Below are 16,474 nucleotides of genomic sequence, written 5' to 3' on the forward strand. Positions count from 1 at the left end.
CTCAGGTGCCATAAACGCAATCAAATCTAGGCCTTTGGGGGATAAAAATATTGCCACAGAGTTCAAACAGGAATTTTCCCTTCGTGCACATGTGGTGTTGCACAACAGACCAGGCTGCATTATCAGCTCCTGCGGCATTTTTTTGGCCCCTGTACACCTCTCAGTTCCTGCCCCAGCGAAGCTGTTTTTGACTTCCACTGCAAATAACTTTGGACCCATATGGCAGGCTGGGAGGAGCCTTCACAAAGGTGGAGTATTTTTTATATCACCTATTTATTCTCCAGGGCAAAACAACAAATGCATGCCTGTTGCAGAAATACTGATGCAAATAAGTTTTACCAAAACAAAACCAACCCCAAACAAATATCTCAGCTCATCAGGCAAATAAATGAGCCACTTTCACACAATAACCCCACCCCAAAGTTTCTCCTCCTTAAAACAATAGGCCTGCATATAAGATTATGTGATGAAAAAAAAAAAGAACTAAATTATGTAATCTTTAGACTTCAAACAGAATGCACAATATTTAGTAGGAATAATGTTACTCCTGCTGCCTTTTCTCCCCATAAGGCAGAGAGATGGCTGAGACTGCAGCACCTTCAGCAGATCCCTGTAAAGGTACCAGAAATTGCAGAGGGACTGCATGATGCAGTGTCTGGCAGTGGGGATGCCTGCTGTGTTCTTCTCCTACAGAGTGCCCAGATTAACAGAGCTAAAAGGTTTGAGTAGGTTCCTGAAATGCTGTCACGGCATACATAAATAGCACTGAAGGTCATGCCAAGCATTACAATTACTATTTCTTTTTTAGATGTTTTCTTGATGTCAGATAACTTGCCATCTCTGATGAGTTTCTCTTGTGCTGTTTCTGCAGTATGAATGGGATGAAAGTGAGATCTTCTTGTTCAAGTCATCTGTTGCCTATGCCATGAGGAAATACTTTGCAGAGGTGAAGAAACAGGAGGTTGACTTTCAGTGAGTGACTTGCTTAATTGTGCAGGCTTTCTCTTTATTGATTCTGATTCACTAGTGGCATTAACTGGTGGAATTAATTGTGCCTTCTGTCAAATGCAAGGTGATAGTGAGCAATGCCAAACATCAATTGGTTGTAAATGCAAGATGCCAGCATGGTTACATGCTGTCTTTCCTCCTCACTTGGGAGTCTGAATTTTGGGAGTAACGTGCTAAAGTTAGGCAACTTCAGTGGATGCAGAAGCCTCTGTCTCCCACAGCTTATCAGTGGTGAAAGTGAGCCTTGAGAATTTATGCCTGACACGTATATGGGAATATCAGGGGAGATACATTGATTAGAATTTTTTTTTTTTTTTTGTCAGTGTATGTGTATGATACTGAATATCCAAGAGGTTTTGGGCCAAGGGAAGATAAGCTTGTTGAATTTAAAGCACTAGAATTCTTTGCAGACTTACTAGTGTTATCTAGGTTCACTTACAGACATAAAATCTATCATCTGAAATTGATTTTGGTAAGAAAAACAACCCTTTTTATTAGTTATCTTCAAAAAATTTTGGAAGCTATCTACTTAAGCTATTTGCTGTTACTTTATAGAACATGTCATGTAACATGTAGGATCTAGTCCTAAAAGAATATAAGAAAGAAGGTTGTTTTTTGTTTTTTTTTTTTTTCACTTGGTTCTTCATACATCTTCTCATTCACAAGACCTACCCCAAACACTGTTCTGCAGCTGATTATGTGCTTTTGAAGATTACGCCAAGTAGTGTCTTAGGTATGGGGTAGACTCTCTCTGTCTAAAGTTACAAATTAGCACATAAAAAAAGAAATTGTCAGGAAAATTAATTTAATTTTGCAGTTGAGGTCACTAAGAAGCATAAAGTAAGCCGCTGGCATTGCCAATCAAACACAACTGTTAACTTGCCTGAATTTAAAGCTAATGTGAAATCAGCAGTTAGAACCCCCTTTCTTTTCTGTTTCTCATTCAGGATTACAGACATTCATGTTGGGGAACAGACACAAAGGATCTCCTTCTACCTCACTGTCAGCATGCCAGGCAATATCAATGATACTGTGCCCAAAGCTGACGTGGAAAATGCCATCAGGTGAGATTTTGCTTGGGGGGGTGGGGTGGGAATCAAAACCAAATCAGCCAGGTGAAAGGGTGGAAGGGAAAGCAGTGCTCAAGTCAGCTGAGGCAGAAGGGGTGATAAAAAGTCAGTTCTGCTGTTAGTATGGAAATAGTGGGATGAGAGAAACTGTTATGACAGAAAGAAAACAGTCCATCTATCTGATGGTGTCCTGGACAACAGCCAATGTAAAATGCTTTAGGGGTCTTGTAAAGCTGCCATAACACACTGAACCACATCATGCTTTGCCAGAAAATATCACTGCTCAAACTTTAACAGGAACCATCTTATATTCTGAAATTCAGAGCACAGTAATGGTGTGTGCATGCACTTTTTTTTTTTTTTTTTGACCTCATTAATGATAATTCAGTGGAAGAATTATTTTTATCAAGAATTCCAGAATAATAAATTATTAGGAAGACAGTCAGATATATTGGATTATACAGAAAAGAAGACATCAGAACAGGAGGTAGTTCTACTTAAGGGTCAGTGAAGAGCTCTTTACAGCACAGTATGGCAGCACTATAAGTCACTGATGTAAAAACAACAAGTAAAACTGCAGCTCTGGGGATGGTCATGGATAACATACAGTGGGAAATTAAGAGGGCACAAATCTAAGTTGGTGAAGCAAAGGAGAAGAATATAGCTATAAAAGTCACTGGCTGGTTAGCACAAAATAGAGGAAGCAGAAGTTCAGGGCAAGGGAAGACACAGAAAAATACACCAGGGAAAGGGTTTTCAGGGCAGTGAAAAACAGGAATCAAAACTCTGGAAGACCGTAGGAAAGAAAGAGGTAAGAAGATGCCAAAGCTGTGGTTTTCTGTCACATATGCAATAAACTTATAGATGGACAAGAAACTTAAGGTAAAGAATGAGGGACAAAATGCAAATTGAGAGGGCGATCAGAAGGCTGTTGCCTCATTTTGATAAATGCTAAGACTGAGTTCAAGTGTTCATTCAGTGTCTGGCCATATCAGCTGAGCTGCAACTAATGAAGGGCTTAAGCTGCCATGGTTGTCATACCAGAATGAACATGGGTTTAGCAGTACCTCCTGTGCAGCCTTTTCAACTGAGCAGTTCAGGGGAGCCTTGGCACACTGGATATTTATAAAACAGCTGATAACTGTTTAATTTCCTTCCAATAAATGTGTGAAACTCTTTGAATTTGCTCTTGGTGGCAGGATGTCTCGGGGACGAATCAATGAGGCTTTCAGACTGGATGATAACACGCTGGAGTTTGTGGGCATACTTCCAACCCTGGCCACACCTTATGCACCACCAGTCACCATCTGGTTAATTATTTTTGGGGTGGTCATCAGCCTGATTGTCATTGGAGTTATTGTCTTGATCATCACTGGGCAGAGAGATCGCAAAAAGTGAGTAATATTTTTGATGCTATGATAACAACCAATGGGAGATAACCCTATGATTGCATCATCAGGGTGCTTACAAATAGACTGCCAAATCTAACTGAAGCATGTTAAGGAATTAAAGCTTATTATCCCCCTCCCATCAACAGTGATAACTAAAGGTTCAGCTCCCTGCCTTTCAGTGCACGACAGCTTTGTCAGCTTAGTGCAATTTCCCCATCAGCAGCAGTTTAACCAAGGCAGCTGGATGCTGTGGCTGCTGTGGTGTGGCCAGGCTTCTGCCAACCCTACTGCAAGATGGATGGTGTGGCCTGATGGGAACATAGTGCCTTCTCCAATGGCAGAGTTGCCCCCATTCATCAGCACCTGCAGTTTTCAACAATCTTGTTGGAGGTGATGTTATTTTCCCTAGATATTGCATTAACAGCAACATAGCTGGGTTGGTTTTCTATGTCTCTCCATTAATGGGGTTCCTAAGAATGCAGTAGGTTTGCTACAATTTCCCTTAAAACCAACACAATTCCTTCTATATAAGTATTCCCAGTTAAAACCAGTATCAATAGACGATTCAGAGGATCCAGAAGGACTTGTACAGATTAGGCGCTTCTAATATTAACGGAATTTTCATTACAGGAGAGCGAGAGAAAGTAGGACTGAAGCAGGATCAAACTGTGAAGAGGTGAATCCTTACAATGAAGTGGGAAAATGCAACATGGGTTTTGAAACACCTGAAGAGACACAAACATCATTCTAGAAGATGTGGGCACACTAAGGTTTTTGGTTTTGTTTTTGTTTTTTAATTTCTCAGTTAACAGTAGTGCCTAGCAAGGACCAAAACACTAGGGATCTCATCAAACATAATGTCTTCTGGTTGACTATTAATCTACTGCTTCACAAAAAGCAGCAACTAAATCTGCTGTTTATGCAGTAACTAGGAAACATGCCAAAGTTTAAGACATATATACATACACACACATGTCCTGTGGCTTTTCTATGAATTCTGTGCATAATATTACGTATTATTTGTGCTGTTTTTCATGTGTGCTGCATCCAACTTCTCTTTGTTCCCTCTATAATGAAATACAAAAACTTCGAAGTGTACAGTCATATACAGATCAAGACAGGCATACGAATAACTTGTATACTCCTGATGCCCAAGAAACTTATCTTTCCAGACAGAGGCCTCACGAGTGTATCTAAAAGACAAATAGAAAAAAAACCCTGACCATCAGAAGAATCTTAGTGATGAAGAACTCAATTTGATATGAAATAACTGCAATTTTTGCACCTTCAGGAAATCTGTATGAATGTAAAATCGATACTGGATGAAGACTAACAAGCACTGGAACTTTGTTAGGAAGTCATAGCATAAGTTATTTTTCTGTTTGCTTGATAAGCATTATAGACCAAACACCCCATGCTCCCTTAAAAAAAAACAAGCCAAACCAGAAGATCTGATCTCTGTGTTGTCATCTAAAATGGAATAAAATTCCTTAATACTAAATAAACAAAGGGCTGGTTTTGTTTGTTTGTTTGTTTTTTTCAGTACCTTTTCCATTGCCTCCACTATTACAAATATTGCATAAAAAATACTGCATACTAGAAAGACAAGTTGCCCTATTACATACACAGGGCAATAGACTGAGGCTTGGGACATTTAGGTTGCACTTGAAAAAGAACAGTTGTTCACAAAGAGGGTAATGTAACACTTAGAACAAGTTGCCTATTTCATGCTCTGAGAGGGGCTGTGGGATCTCCACATCCAGAAGTGTTCAGAGCTGAGGTAAATAAAGGTGTGGCTGATCAAGTAGTGGGGATAGGCCCACTTAGAGTGAGAAGTTTGGCTGGATGACCTCTAGAGGTCCCTTCCAGCCAACATTTTTATTATTCTGTCTTGTAGATCCCATGTCATAACAGCCACAATGCTGGTGTAGTTGTTCTGTACACACCTGGGTCACTGAAAAGCATAAGGTGTCTACTCAGTCCTGCATCCCGACAAAGAACCAGTAGCAAACACAAGCCTGCATGAAAAATATTCAGCAAATTCACAGGCTTTTAAACTCACAGACCTCCAAAATCATCAGAAACTGTAGAAAGCAGTGCAACCTATTCCTGAAAACATACAGCTGTACTCTGTGGGCTCATAAAACACTATCCTAATGCTTCACACTCATTTCTTGTTTAAAGAGACAAGACCCTTAAATGAGACAGTTAAAAATGGTAGGCAAATGATGCTGATCAACTGCAAACTAGACAGGAATGTAAAGGAATGAAAATAATTTTTCTTTAAGTTGCGCCCCTACACCACATGTCCCATTGACATAACATCCCCAAACCTTAGCACTTTAGCTGAACTTTTAAGGTAAATAATTCAACTATGTGCAATCTTCCCACTTACCATGCAGTAACAGGGAAAGGGAATGACAAAGCTGGAAACAATCAAGTAATGTAATTAATCATGCCAGCCATCTTCAGATCTCTTGTTAAGATTAACATTTCCATTAAGGCAATGCCTTTAATCCTGTGGCCTTCCAGGCTTGTGTAGATCCCCACAGTCATTTGCATGACCCCAAATGCTGCTTTCCCTCTAATACTCTTAGAGGCATCACACACTGAACCACCTCAAATAGAAGGAGAGAGGAGAGGACTGTTTCAGACCTTACTTTATTTTAAAATCCCTTTATTTTATACATATTGTATCAGCATTTTACAAATGTTAGCATTACGTTTAGACGCCTCAGTTATTGTTACATAGCTTCAGATGCATTTGGTATATCTAGACTTATTGAAGTTAGCACTAACTTGTGTATTGCTATGCACATTTGAAAGTTGAGTGTTCTTATTTAAGTGTTAACATCAGGAGTCACATTTCAGCTCATCAATGGTAAAAATATTTGGCTAAGCAATTATATTAACAGCATTTTCAATTGTCTTGAGTTTTTGCTCTTCAGGTTTTATGGAGGTAGCAAATTTACCATTTACTATTGCAATAGCTATGGAGCTTTGCATAAAACTTTTTTTCTCTATTTTTACCTGTAGCAGGAAGCAATAACACTCTAGTAAGCACCTCATACGTTGCTAAGTTGCAAATATTTTAGATATGTAGCTTAGAAGACATTCCAAATCAAATATACAGCCTGAGAGCTGAAACTAAAGTCAATAGTGCTGATAAACAAACTGATATAATATTTTACCAGTAGTAACTCCTAAGTAATTGAAAGCAAGACTAGAACTATTTATGTTGCTGTCACTTGCAGCACTTCTAAATTTGACTTCAGGCATCAGTTTCAAGTGATTACAAAATAAAAAACATATTCAGATGAGCTATGATAATCAGAAAACCTAACCAGCATATATTTCTCTGTTTACATTTCCAGTTAAGGCCAAAAATTGACAGCTTGGAAGCACTCAAAGAGTATACAAAATTGGTATATAATTCTCAGTGTCTGAGAAGTCTTTTGAAACAATGCTAACAAAATGAAATAAATTCTTCCATAGTATCGTTCCAAATTCTGTCACCCACGGAGTGTCACAAAATCTTTCTCCATACAATACTTGGTCAACTCCCTGATTAAATGAGAAGAACACTAATATATAGAATAATAAAGGTGGCAAATCTTAGGCAGATTTCAGATGTAGCTGTCATACAGAAGACAGCTACAGAAGCCTGATATGAAACCGGTATGCACAGTCATCTGCTTCTGAATCTTCTTTCTCAAGTTCTGCTGTCTTCTCTCAGTGCTTCAAAAAATGGCAAAAGCTGATAAAAGGCAGGGCGCTTTTCTGGTAGCTGAATGAAGCAGAGATGTTGGGTATGATTATTTAATTTTGAAATAATTCAGGAACTCTAATTTGCATTATTTTTTTTTTCTTGATTTTAGCATGCAGAAATTTGTAGAGACAGAGAAGACTATGAGGTGAAGAAAATTAAAGTTACTTTTTATATCTGTCTTATGTTGTGATAGTTTAATCTTTATTTGTATTAACGTGCCCTCAAATATAAGTTGTTTTTCCTCATTTTTCTGACAATTATATTAAAGTAAAACTCCAGCTTAGCTCAGCACCCAAATTTTAAAACATTAAAATTATGTGAGAACAATCTCATCCTGTATATTATGTTGATGTTGAAAGGTATTTTACTGTTATTTGCTTAAATACTGAAAAGAGGGGAACCAATCTTCCTTTATGCCCTGTTTCCTGTGCTAACAATGTCCTGAACTAGACTGCTCTATAGAAAGTACTACATACAAGCAATGGCTTTTGTCAGGGATATTTTCCACTACCAACGTTAGTTCAGCTATCAACAGGGACTCCTATTATTCCAGTTCCTCCAGCTTGTATGTGCAAATATACATACCTCATGCCAGCAGTTGTACATTATCTGGTAGGTGATGTCTGAAACCAGTTGTGGTCTATAAAGTCTGTATCCTTGAGAAACTTTCTCAATCACCTGCTTGTTATCATAAAGTTCATACGGCTGCTTTCCCAGAGTGAACACCTCCCACATTAAGATACCTGCAAAAATATTCACGGCAATGGGACTCAAGAAAAGAAAGTCAAGAAATGCAAGATAACCCCTTTTTCTTGGAACAAGACACACATGCAACATATAACCGATCAGATTCTTTACAGAGAATATTGTCCAAAGAAAAGTATGGAGGTGACTCACAAGTATGATTCTGTACCCAAATGTAAAACAACTTCTACTGCAGAAGAAGGTAAAGTTCAATGATATAGTTATAAAATATATTTAATGTAGGCAGTGTTGGAGAAAAACCAAGACATAATTATCCATGGACTGAAGTTTTTAGAAAATACACAGGAACATCCCCTTACATATGCTTGTGTATACAGAGACAGGGAAGGAAAGCAAAATTATGGCTATAGGCATCTATGTTTCTATAGAATAGGCAGATAATTTTAACTGGTTTTTTTTTATTTAAATAAGTGGGACATATATTGCTTTGGTATCAGAGACATTTCTGAATATAGTGTCAGTTATGCACGCCTATAAAAACTGGATTATACTGAAGCAATAGAAACACTGGGTAATATCATAATTGTTAATTCGTCATGATAGCTTTGCAAAAAAACAATTTTTGTTGTAACTGAGCGTACATGATAATCATGTCACCCATAAAGTATTAAAAAAAAAGTGAAATATTTCTTTCACAATGATATATAATTGTCCTATTTTGGGCTAGTATAGAATTAGTTCTGTTCAATATTTTACTTTTCAGCTAGGTAACTTCATTTTCTGAAGGTAATGGCATATTTTTTCAAACAGTGTCTGCTTTTAGCAGTGATAGGACTTGATATTACAGTTACTACCAAGGATTGGTATGCAGAAAGGCTCTTGTTTATACTTGCTCCTATAGGAACCAAGGTCACTGTTAAATACTGTGTACCACGTTGGTGTGCCATAAAGTGAAAGGCCATACCTGTAGGGAGGAGTGGACAGAACAGGTGACCCTAAACTGACCAACAAGGTATTCCATTCCATACACGTCATATTCAGAGTAAAGCTGAGGGATCACAAGGGTCAAGCTCTCTTCTTCAATGGCCAGCATCTGAGGAGGACTCTGTCTGTTTTGCTTTTGATCCCAATCTGTGTGTTACGGAATCCACCTCCAGAATTTAGCTCCTGAACCTGGTTCTCACCTCCCACTGAGTCCAGCCTGGGACTTCCCCAGTGCCTGCCCCTCAGCATTGGTGGTGAAGGTGACATAATTGCTGTTGGGGCAGGTGTTGGTGGTGTTGATATTGGCTTTGTTCATATTTGTATATATTTAATTTTATTATTATTTTTATTAAAGCAGTTTTAGTTTTATTTTCCAGACCATAAATCTCTCTTATTCCCTTTTCTTTCCCCTTTTGGAAGGGAGGGGGGCTAATAGAAGAGTATCAGTCATTTGTTTAGTGGCCAGTCCAGCACCAACCCTTGGCAATAACTCTGGCAGTACGGATTTTTTTTTTTCCAAAGGAATTTGTTGTATCTTTGACTTCCCTCCAGCTTGAAGACTTGAGAATTGTAGTGTCACAGTGGGATCAGAATAAAATGGTCCCTGAATATCAGATTAAGACATTAAAAATCCAAGATAAAAACATTAAAAAAAACAAGGTTATTTGTTCTTCAACATCTGCTTTTGGGATATGAATATGTTAGTTCAGTTCTTTAGCCCTCTAAAGACTCATTAGTTAAAAACAACCATACAAGAATACTGTTCTCCCCTTGCTTCCACTGCATCTATGGATAGCATTAAAATGAGACCATAAAGGAAAAATAATGTTTCTCATTTAAGTTAATGCCAATACTGAAGTTAACGACAACAGAGCCTGGAGTCAGGATTTTGCTGATAAGAGCAAAAAGAAAACGTATCACCAGAAAATCCAACTTCTGATTTAATCGTATATATTATAAATAGGGCATGAATATTAAAAAAACGTTGTGAATGAGCTGTTTCTCTGCCAGAGTCATTAATATTGGGAGACCAGCTGAAGTAAAAGATAAGAAGCAACTCAGCATTTGGAAACACTTTCATGTGCTTTATTCACCATTGTTCAATGTCAAGAATAGTGGGTTGCCAAACTTTCATCAACCTGACAGCTGCCAAAATTTTCCTGCTGGAGGTGCAAACCCATGTAAATGGAATATAAACCCATTCACACAAAAGGCTCCTTTCCTTCAACACCTTTTGCAGATTTTTTAGAAACATTGAACATACTCCAGGGATTTACAAATCATAGCTTGAAAGCCACTGAAGTAGAAGTTCCAGTGTTTGAAATTCCTGTGTAGAAAGTGATCTGAAAACACATCTTGTTTTTTTTCTGAGATATGGAGTCCCAACTCACACAGACTCTCTTTCACAGCTTGGTTATGCACAGAGTCCACTCTTGACCTCTGGGATTAACAGAAAAGCTTTTAGCCTGGGCAGCACTGGTTTATGGTCTAGACATGCCAAAAAAAAAAAATCCAAAGAGGATAGGGCTTGGATGCATAAAAATATTAAACATGAAGATAAGCTGTAACTGCTTTTTACATTCCTTCAGTGTGTAAATATCTAGCATTTCTGCTTAGTAAGCTGAGGAAATCTAAACACAATGGCATATATGCGTAAATATTTATGTCAAATTTCATACATACCAAAAGCCCATACATCTGACTTGCTGCTAAATTTGGTGTAATGAAAAACTTCCGGTACTGACCACTTCACTGGAAATTTGGTTCCCAATGAATTTATATACAGGTCATCCAGAACATACCTACAAGGCAAGAACCAAACTTGGTTGGGAACAACTTACAGTGAAACACTATTTACTGCTTCTTCTGTGTACATCACAAGGTTCCTTAAAAAAGCCCTGGCAGAACTCCAAATTTCTGAGTGGTACCTGATAGGAGCTTTAGCTATAATCTATAGAACAGATCATTGCTATCAACTCCCTATAAAACCAGTGCAGAATCATAGAAGTGCCTGTTGTAAGGCACCTGGCCCAGCCTCCTGCTCAAATAGGATTACTCCAAACATTCCCTGAAGACATTCAAGGTCAGGCCTGATAGGGCCCTGAGCAACCTGACCTAGTTATAGATGTCCCTGCTTATTGTAGGGGGGTTGGACTATATGGCCTTTAGAGATCCCTTCCAACCCAATACATTCTATGATTCTGTGATTAGGTCAGGTCAGCCATGGCTCTGTGTGGCCAAGTTTTAAAAGCCTCCAAAGATTGCAATCTCATAGTCTCCCTGACTAGCATGTTTCCGTACTCCACCACCCTCCTGGGGAAATAACTTCTCTTACTATCCAGCTTGAACTTCCAAAGCTACAGTATGTGGCCAATGTCCACTGTCACATCACCTGGCAGTGATAAGACTTATTTGGCTCCATCAGCTTTGTAATTCTAAGTACCTATAGGCAGCTTTTAGATCCCCTCTTGGCCTCCTCTTCACCAGCCTAAGCAGCCTGGTCCCTCTACCTTTCCTCAGAGGACATATTCTCTCGGTTGCTCATCCTCTCCAGCTTCTCTCCATTGAGGCTGCTGATTAAGATATTTGGCCCCCAAATGAGGTGAAAATCTTGTACACCAAGTGAACTCTGAGATTTCTTTAACAAACATGACTAGTGAAATCTCTCAGCTGTATTTGGCCTTCAACCTTTTGAGACAGCAGAATGAGTTCACTCTAATCCCGTAATGGTTTATGGTCATGTATTTGGTTTGCGTGTCAAGGTTCTGGTACTGGGGGTGATACAAGAGAAGTTTCTGCAAGAAGCTGATAGAAGCTTCTCCTATGTCAAATAGAGCAAATGCCAGCCAGCTCCAAGTCAGACCTGCCGCCACCCAAGGCCAAGCCCATCAGCAATGGTGGTAGCACCTCTGTGATAATATATTTGAGAAGTGGGGGAAAAAACCCTCCACATTTTTCAGCTGGAGAGGGGACTGAGAATATGTGAAAGAAACAACTCTTCGGACACCAAGGTCAGTGGAGAAGGAGGGCGAGGAGGTAGGTGCTCTTCTCCCCAAAGGAGAAGAGGCTCCCCTGCAGCTCACATAGGTTAATGGTGGAACAGATATCCACCTGCAGCCCATGGAGGACCCTACACTTGATCAAGTGGATGTGCAAAGGAGGGTGTGGCCCTGTGGGAAGCCTGTGCTAGAGCAAGTTCCTTGCAGGGCCTGTGGACCCATGGAGAAAGAAGCCCATGCTGGAGCACTGTTGCTGGCAGGACTTGTGACCCCATGAAAGAGAATGCTGATGCAGTTCCTGAAGAACTGAAGCCTATGGGAAAGACTCACATTGGAGAAGTCTGTGGAGGACTGTATCCTGTGAGTGGGATCCTATGCTGGAGCAGGGGAGGAGTGTGAGGAGTTCTCCTCCTGAGGAGGAAGGAATGGCAGAAACAGTATATGATGAACTGACTGCAACCCCCATTCCCCATCCCCATGTTCTGTGTGGGGAGGAGGTAGAGAAAGTCAGGAGCAAAGTTAAGCCTGGGAAGAAGGGAAGGGTGGAGGAAAAGTGTTTAACATTTGGTTTTATTTCCCATTATCTTACTCTAATTTGATTGCTAATAAATTAAGTTCATTTCCCCAAATCGAGTCTCTTTTGCCACAGTAATTGGTGTGATCTCTCCCTGTTCTTATCTCCACCTCTAAGCCTTTCATTGTATCTTCTCTCCTCTGTCCAGCTGAGGAGGGGGAGTGATAGTGCAGCTTTGGTGGGCACCTGGTGTCCAGCAAGGTTCATTGATGGAAACGAGATACAAAGACTTGTATCACACCTTGTGGCTTAAGTTTCCTAACAGCCAGTTGCTAGCTGACCAATGGCAGTGAACTATATATACACTAACATCATAACTTCACAAGACTGCCAGTTCTTTTACTTACCTAGTCATCCCAAAGTTAGATACTTTCACAGTAAGATTGTTGTCAACTAAACAGTTCCTAGCAGCCTTTAACAGATAAATGAGAAAAGAGATGAGTGAAAAAATTACGAAGAGGAGAAAAATAACATCTTGTCCTGGTAATTTGCTAATAATAATTTCTGAACTTTGGCATTTCAATGAATAATGTCATTCTTTGATTGAAGCAATTTCTGATTGAAGGAGCTAAGTTTGGAACTGTAAGAGAACTATAAGTAGCTCTTTTTTTTTTTTCACTTTTTGACTATTGATGAAAAACATTCTTTCCCATTATCCCAGTACTACTAAGGACATTAAGGGATGAGGAAACTGGTGAGAAACACACATTCACCTAAAAAAACAGCAACTGAGATAGAAAATAAACTGTTTTTCAGTGTGTTTTCAGTAGTCTCAGAATTTATCAAGGCATCAAAGACTGAAAAACATTGATTGGATTATTCACAATGCACTATAAGCAAAGTGGAGCAATGAAAGGTGGTTTAAACAGTTTGATTTATGAAAAGTTCAATATCAGCCTAGTTTTGCAAATGATCTACATTTATTGAGAACATTTATCTAAAGTTATATTCTCTGCCTGCATGCTTATTAACCTCTGCGATATAGTCTGCATCTACAGTTTTCAACCTGAGATCAAGCTACAGTTTAATTTCTCTTTTCCCACGGTGTGCAGCCAGTTTTGGGGAAACTGACTTTATATTTACAACTTGAATTCTGCTACGTAAGTTGCCTGATAATTCTGATTTCTGAATCAGGGTGTGAAAATTGGTGAGGTGTGGATTTAGCAACTTTTTACATATAGACAATTGTTTGAAAGCATGAACAAAACATTTAAAATGTTGCTTGAGGAGACTGCACCCCTACTGAAAAGCTAAGCAAGTGTATAACATATATTGTCACAAAACATATTTTCATCTAAAGTTAGAAGGCAAAATACTGCTGCTTGCTCTGAAACATAACGCACCAGAAATTTGGCTAGGTTCACTTTTAATAGGCCAATAAGTAACAGCTTATTTTCCCAAAGCCAGCATCACTGAAAGTGGAGTTTTGCATAAACTTTCAGTTTAAGTCCTTGAAAGGCCTGATCCCCTCATCAAAAGCAGCTTGAAATACTTGCTTGAAAATCAGCAGATAAATGTATTTAAGAGAGCTAGACTGCAGACTTTCAAGTTCTGCTCCTGCTTGCAATGCACCAGAGTAAATTCCAGGTCATCCTAGTAGTGTTCACACTTGTTTTATAACAGAAGTAGTTCCTAAATAGATAAATCCCTGACTCATCAAAAAACAATCTAAGGGACCCAAATCTTTAATGTTGCACCACTTTCTACCAGAGAACTACAGCATCATTGGACAGAACCCTTTGTTTCAGTGGACTGGTTCTATAATCGGATGTCTGTGCTGCCAAATGGTGCATAAATCCTTGAGTCTAGAGTCCATAAATGCAGGCAGCACAGTGTGCAGTGCTGTAGACACATTAGCTCAGCTCTGAAGCAGAGCATATTAGTTTGTGGGCAGTGCTGTTTATGTGTGGCTTTAGTGCTGCTCGCCCAGAGCTGCCTTGTACTGAGCCAGCTAGATGTCTCTGTTCAGCAGACCACAAGGTTTTTTTGGGATGAGTGCCAACAGAGCCCGTGCAGCTGTGGCTGATCCTGAGGGGTAGGACTGCCTCGTGTTAGGTCATTCCCCTACCTTCCCTGTGTCACTTTCTCCCATAGCATAGCTTACCAAATCTCTGTGTATGAACTGACAGCTCTCCAGAAATGTCATAGCATCACAAACATCATAACATATTTCCAGAAGCTGCAGGGGTTGTAGTTCCTTGCCATGGCTCCTTAAGTAGCTAAGCAAACATCCATAAGGCATATATTCCATCACTAGGTAGATGGGATATGATTTTGAGCATATACCGTACAGTCTAACAAGTTTGGGATGATTAAGTTTCCTGAAATAAATACAAACAAAATAAGCAAAGAATAAATGGAGGTTCTTGTGCATTTCTGTAAGCTTTGTTCTTCAAATATTAACACAACATACTGAAAGAAATTATTGAAACTATATACAGTCTCATCGCAGACTTCAGATGTTCCTTTTCAAGAATAACTGAGTGTCCTTCTGCTGATTACTTTAAAACTCAGTATTGATGACAATCAAAAGAAGACAGTATCAATAAAATGACAACTTCAAGCCTCATGTTCATATTTCTGGCATTTCTCAGTTATTGATCTGTCTCTCGTTACTACCTGCAGGGTGGCTGGAACAGCTTTCTAATCATTTCCGTATAAATGCTAATGAAGCAGAGTTTTAAGTGACTTATGTGGCACCTCTGAAGTTGTGGAAGACATATTAACTGAAACCTTTGTAGATGCCCATATCAATCGTTGTGAAGTTCTTTTGACAATACTTTGAGTATTCTAACTGGTTACCTATTTAACCTGGACCTAATGTACTCAAAGCTACTTAATGCCATTTTTAAGTGCAAATTCTCTTTCCTGTGTGTGCTATACATTACTGATTAGTGTTTGGAGATGTCATTATTTCTACAGAATAAAGTAACGCAACAGCTTACATCATGGTCTGAGCTTCTTCTATGAATATACCTTCTGACGTTGCTCCCTCTTTAATCATCTTTATGCACACGTTGTATTGTCCCTTCCACTTTCCTTGATGCACCACTCCAAACTGACCACTCCCCAGCTCTCTCAACAGGACAATTTCTTCTCGCTTCATTTCCCAGGTTCCTAGTGGGACAAAAGAAACTCCCTTAGCAAACATAAAATGGAAAAATGCAAGTGTGGTAAATCCCCCACATGCAATGCTGTGGTTTTCTCTGGTGGGTTGCAGAACCATGCAGCACTGAAGCAACATATCCGTCTCACGGCATTATGTTTGAATTATGGGAGAAGACTACACTTCCTGCAAGTGTTGTTTGCTATTGTTTAGGTTTAAGCCTTATAAATAGATTTGAGAAAGATTTATGCATCAAACAATATATTTTCATTTAGGAGACTGCAGAACAACTGTTGCCATGCCAGGAAATGTGGAAAAGAAAAAGAATGGCTATGAATCAGATGTGCTGGGGAAGGAAACATGCAAGGTCTTGCACAGTTCATGTAAGGACTGACATAAAATGCCTTTAAAAGGTCACAATACAAAATGCCTTTGCATACATATTGCCCTGGGTGTAGACTGGATACACGTGTAGGAAGGGATATCTTATTTCATCATGGAAGCATAAAGTCTCAATGCTACACTGCACAAAAAGAAATTACAGAAGGAGCTATTGACTGAAAAACCATCCTTCCCAAATTCTTACATTGCCTTCTCTATGGACAAGCAGACATGGCCACCAAACGAAGATTCTGTAACCTTCTGCAAGCCTGAAAGCAGTAAGACTCATGATTTTCTGGTTATTTTTTTCTTGGTGGACAAGTCTGACACCAGTTTCAAAAAGGGAAGATAACTTCATACCGTTTCCTAATGAAGCTGTGAATGGGACTTTACTTACTTGTGTAGACACTGAATGCTGGAGCCTTGTCACCATACCTACAAAGAAAACCTGTTAAAGGTCACTATATATATATATACACACACATAT

The 16,474-nt window shown here is 39.2% G+C and overlaps 2 protein-coding genes across 2 annotated transcripts in view; one reads left to right on the forward strand and one right to left on the reverse strand.

Moving 5' to 3' along the window:
• Positions 1-4,220, forward strand: part of ACE2 (angiotensin I converting enzyme 2) — a 23,991-nt gene extending 19,771 nt beyond the window's left edge. The window contains exons 16-19 of the mRNA XM_008939271.1: positions 872-972; positions 1,956-2,072; positions 3,278-3,472; positions 4,100-4,220. Coding sequence (XP_008937519.1) covers positions 872-972; positions 1,956-2,072; positions 3,278-3,472; positions 4,100-4,220 — 534 coding nt within the window. The remainder of the gene's footprint in view (positions 1-871; positions 973-1,955; positions 2,073-3,277; positions 3,473-4,099) is intronic.
• A 2,144-nt stretch (positions 4,221-6,364) lies between these two features.
• Positions 6,365-16,420, reverse strand: BMX (BMX non-receptor tyrosine kinase). Its single transcript, XM_008939273.1, has 5 exons — positions 16,348-16,420; positions 15,446-15,617; positions 10,611-10,729; positions 7,824-7,981; positions 6,365-6,499 (listed from the first exon to the last, which is right to left on the reverse strand). Exons 1-5 carry the CDS (start codon positions 16,418-16,420, stop codon positions 6,365-6,367), a joined length of 657 nt encoding a protein of 218 aa, XP_008937521.1.
• Positions 16,421-16,474: the final 54 nt, after the last annotated feature.

Source organism: Merops nubicus, unplaced genomic scaffold (genome assembly GCF_000691845.1).
Source record: "Merops nubicus isolate BGI_N331 unplaced genomic scaffold, ASM69184v1 scaffold20474, whole genome shotgun sequence".
NCBI classification, from domain to species: Eukaryota; Metazoa; Chordata; class Aves; order Coraciiformes; family Meropidae; genus Merops; species Merops nubicus.

Bases quoted from the DNA above. Each gene is read 5' to 3' on its own strand.
- BMX (XM_008939273.1), bottom strand. From the start codon at position 16,420: ATGGTGACAAGGCTCCAGCATTCAGTGTCTACACAAGTAAGTAAAGTC. The intron at 15,618-16,347 runs GTATGAAGTTAT...TTGTCCCACTAG, and splicing joins CACAGCTTCATTAGGAAACG to GAACCTGGGAAATGAAGCGA. The intron at 6,500-7,823 runs GTATGTATATTT...TTCCTGCTACAG, and splicing joins TGTACAACTGCTGGCATGAG to GTAAAAATAGAGAAAAAAAG.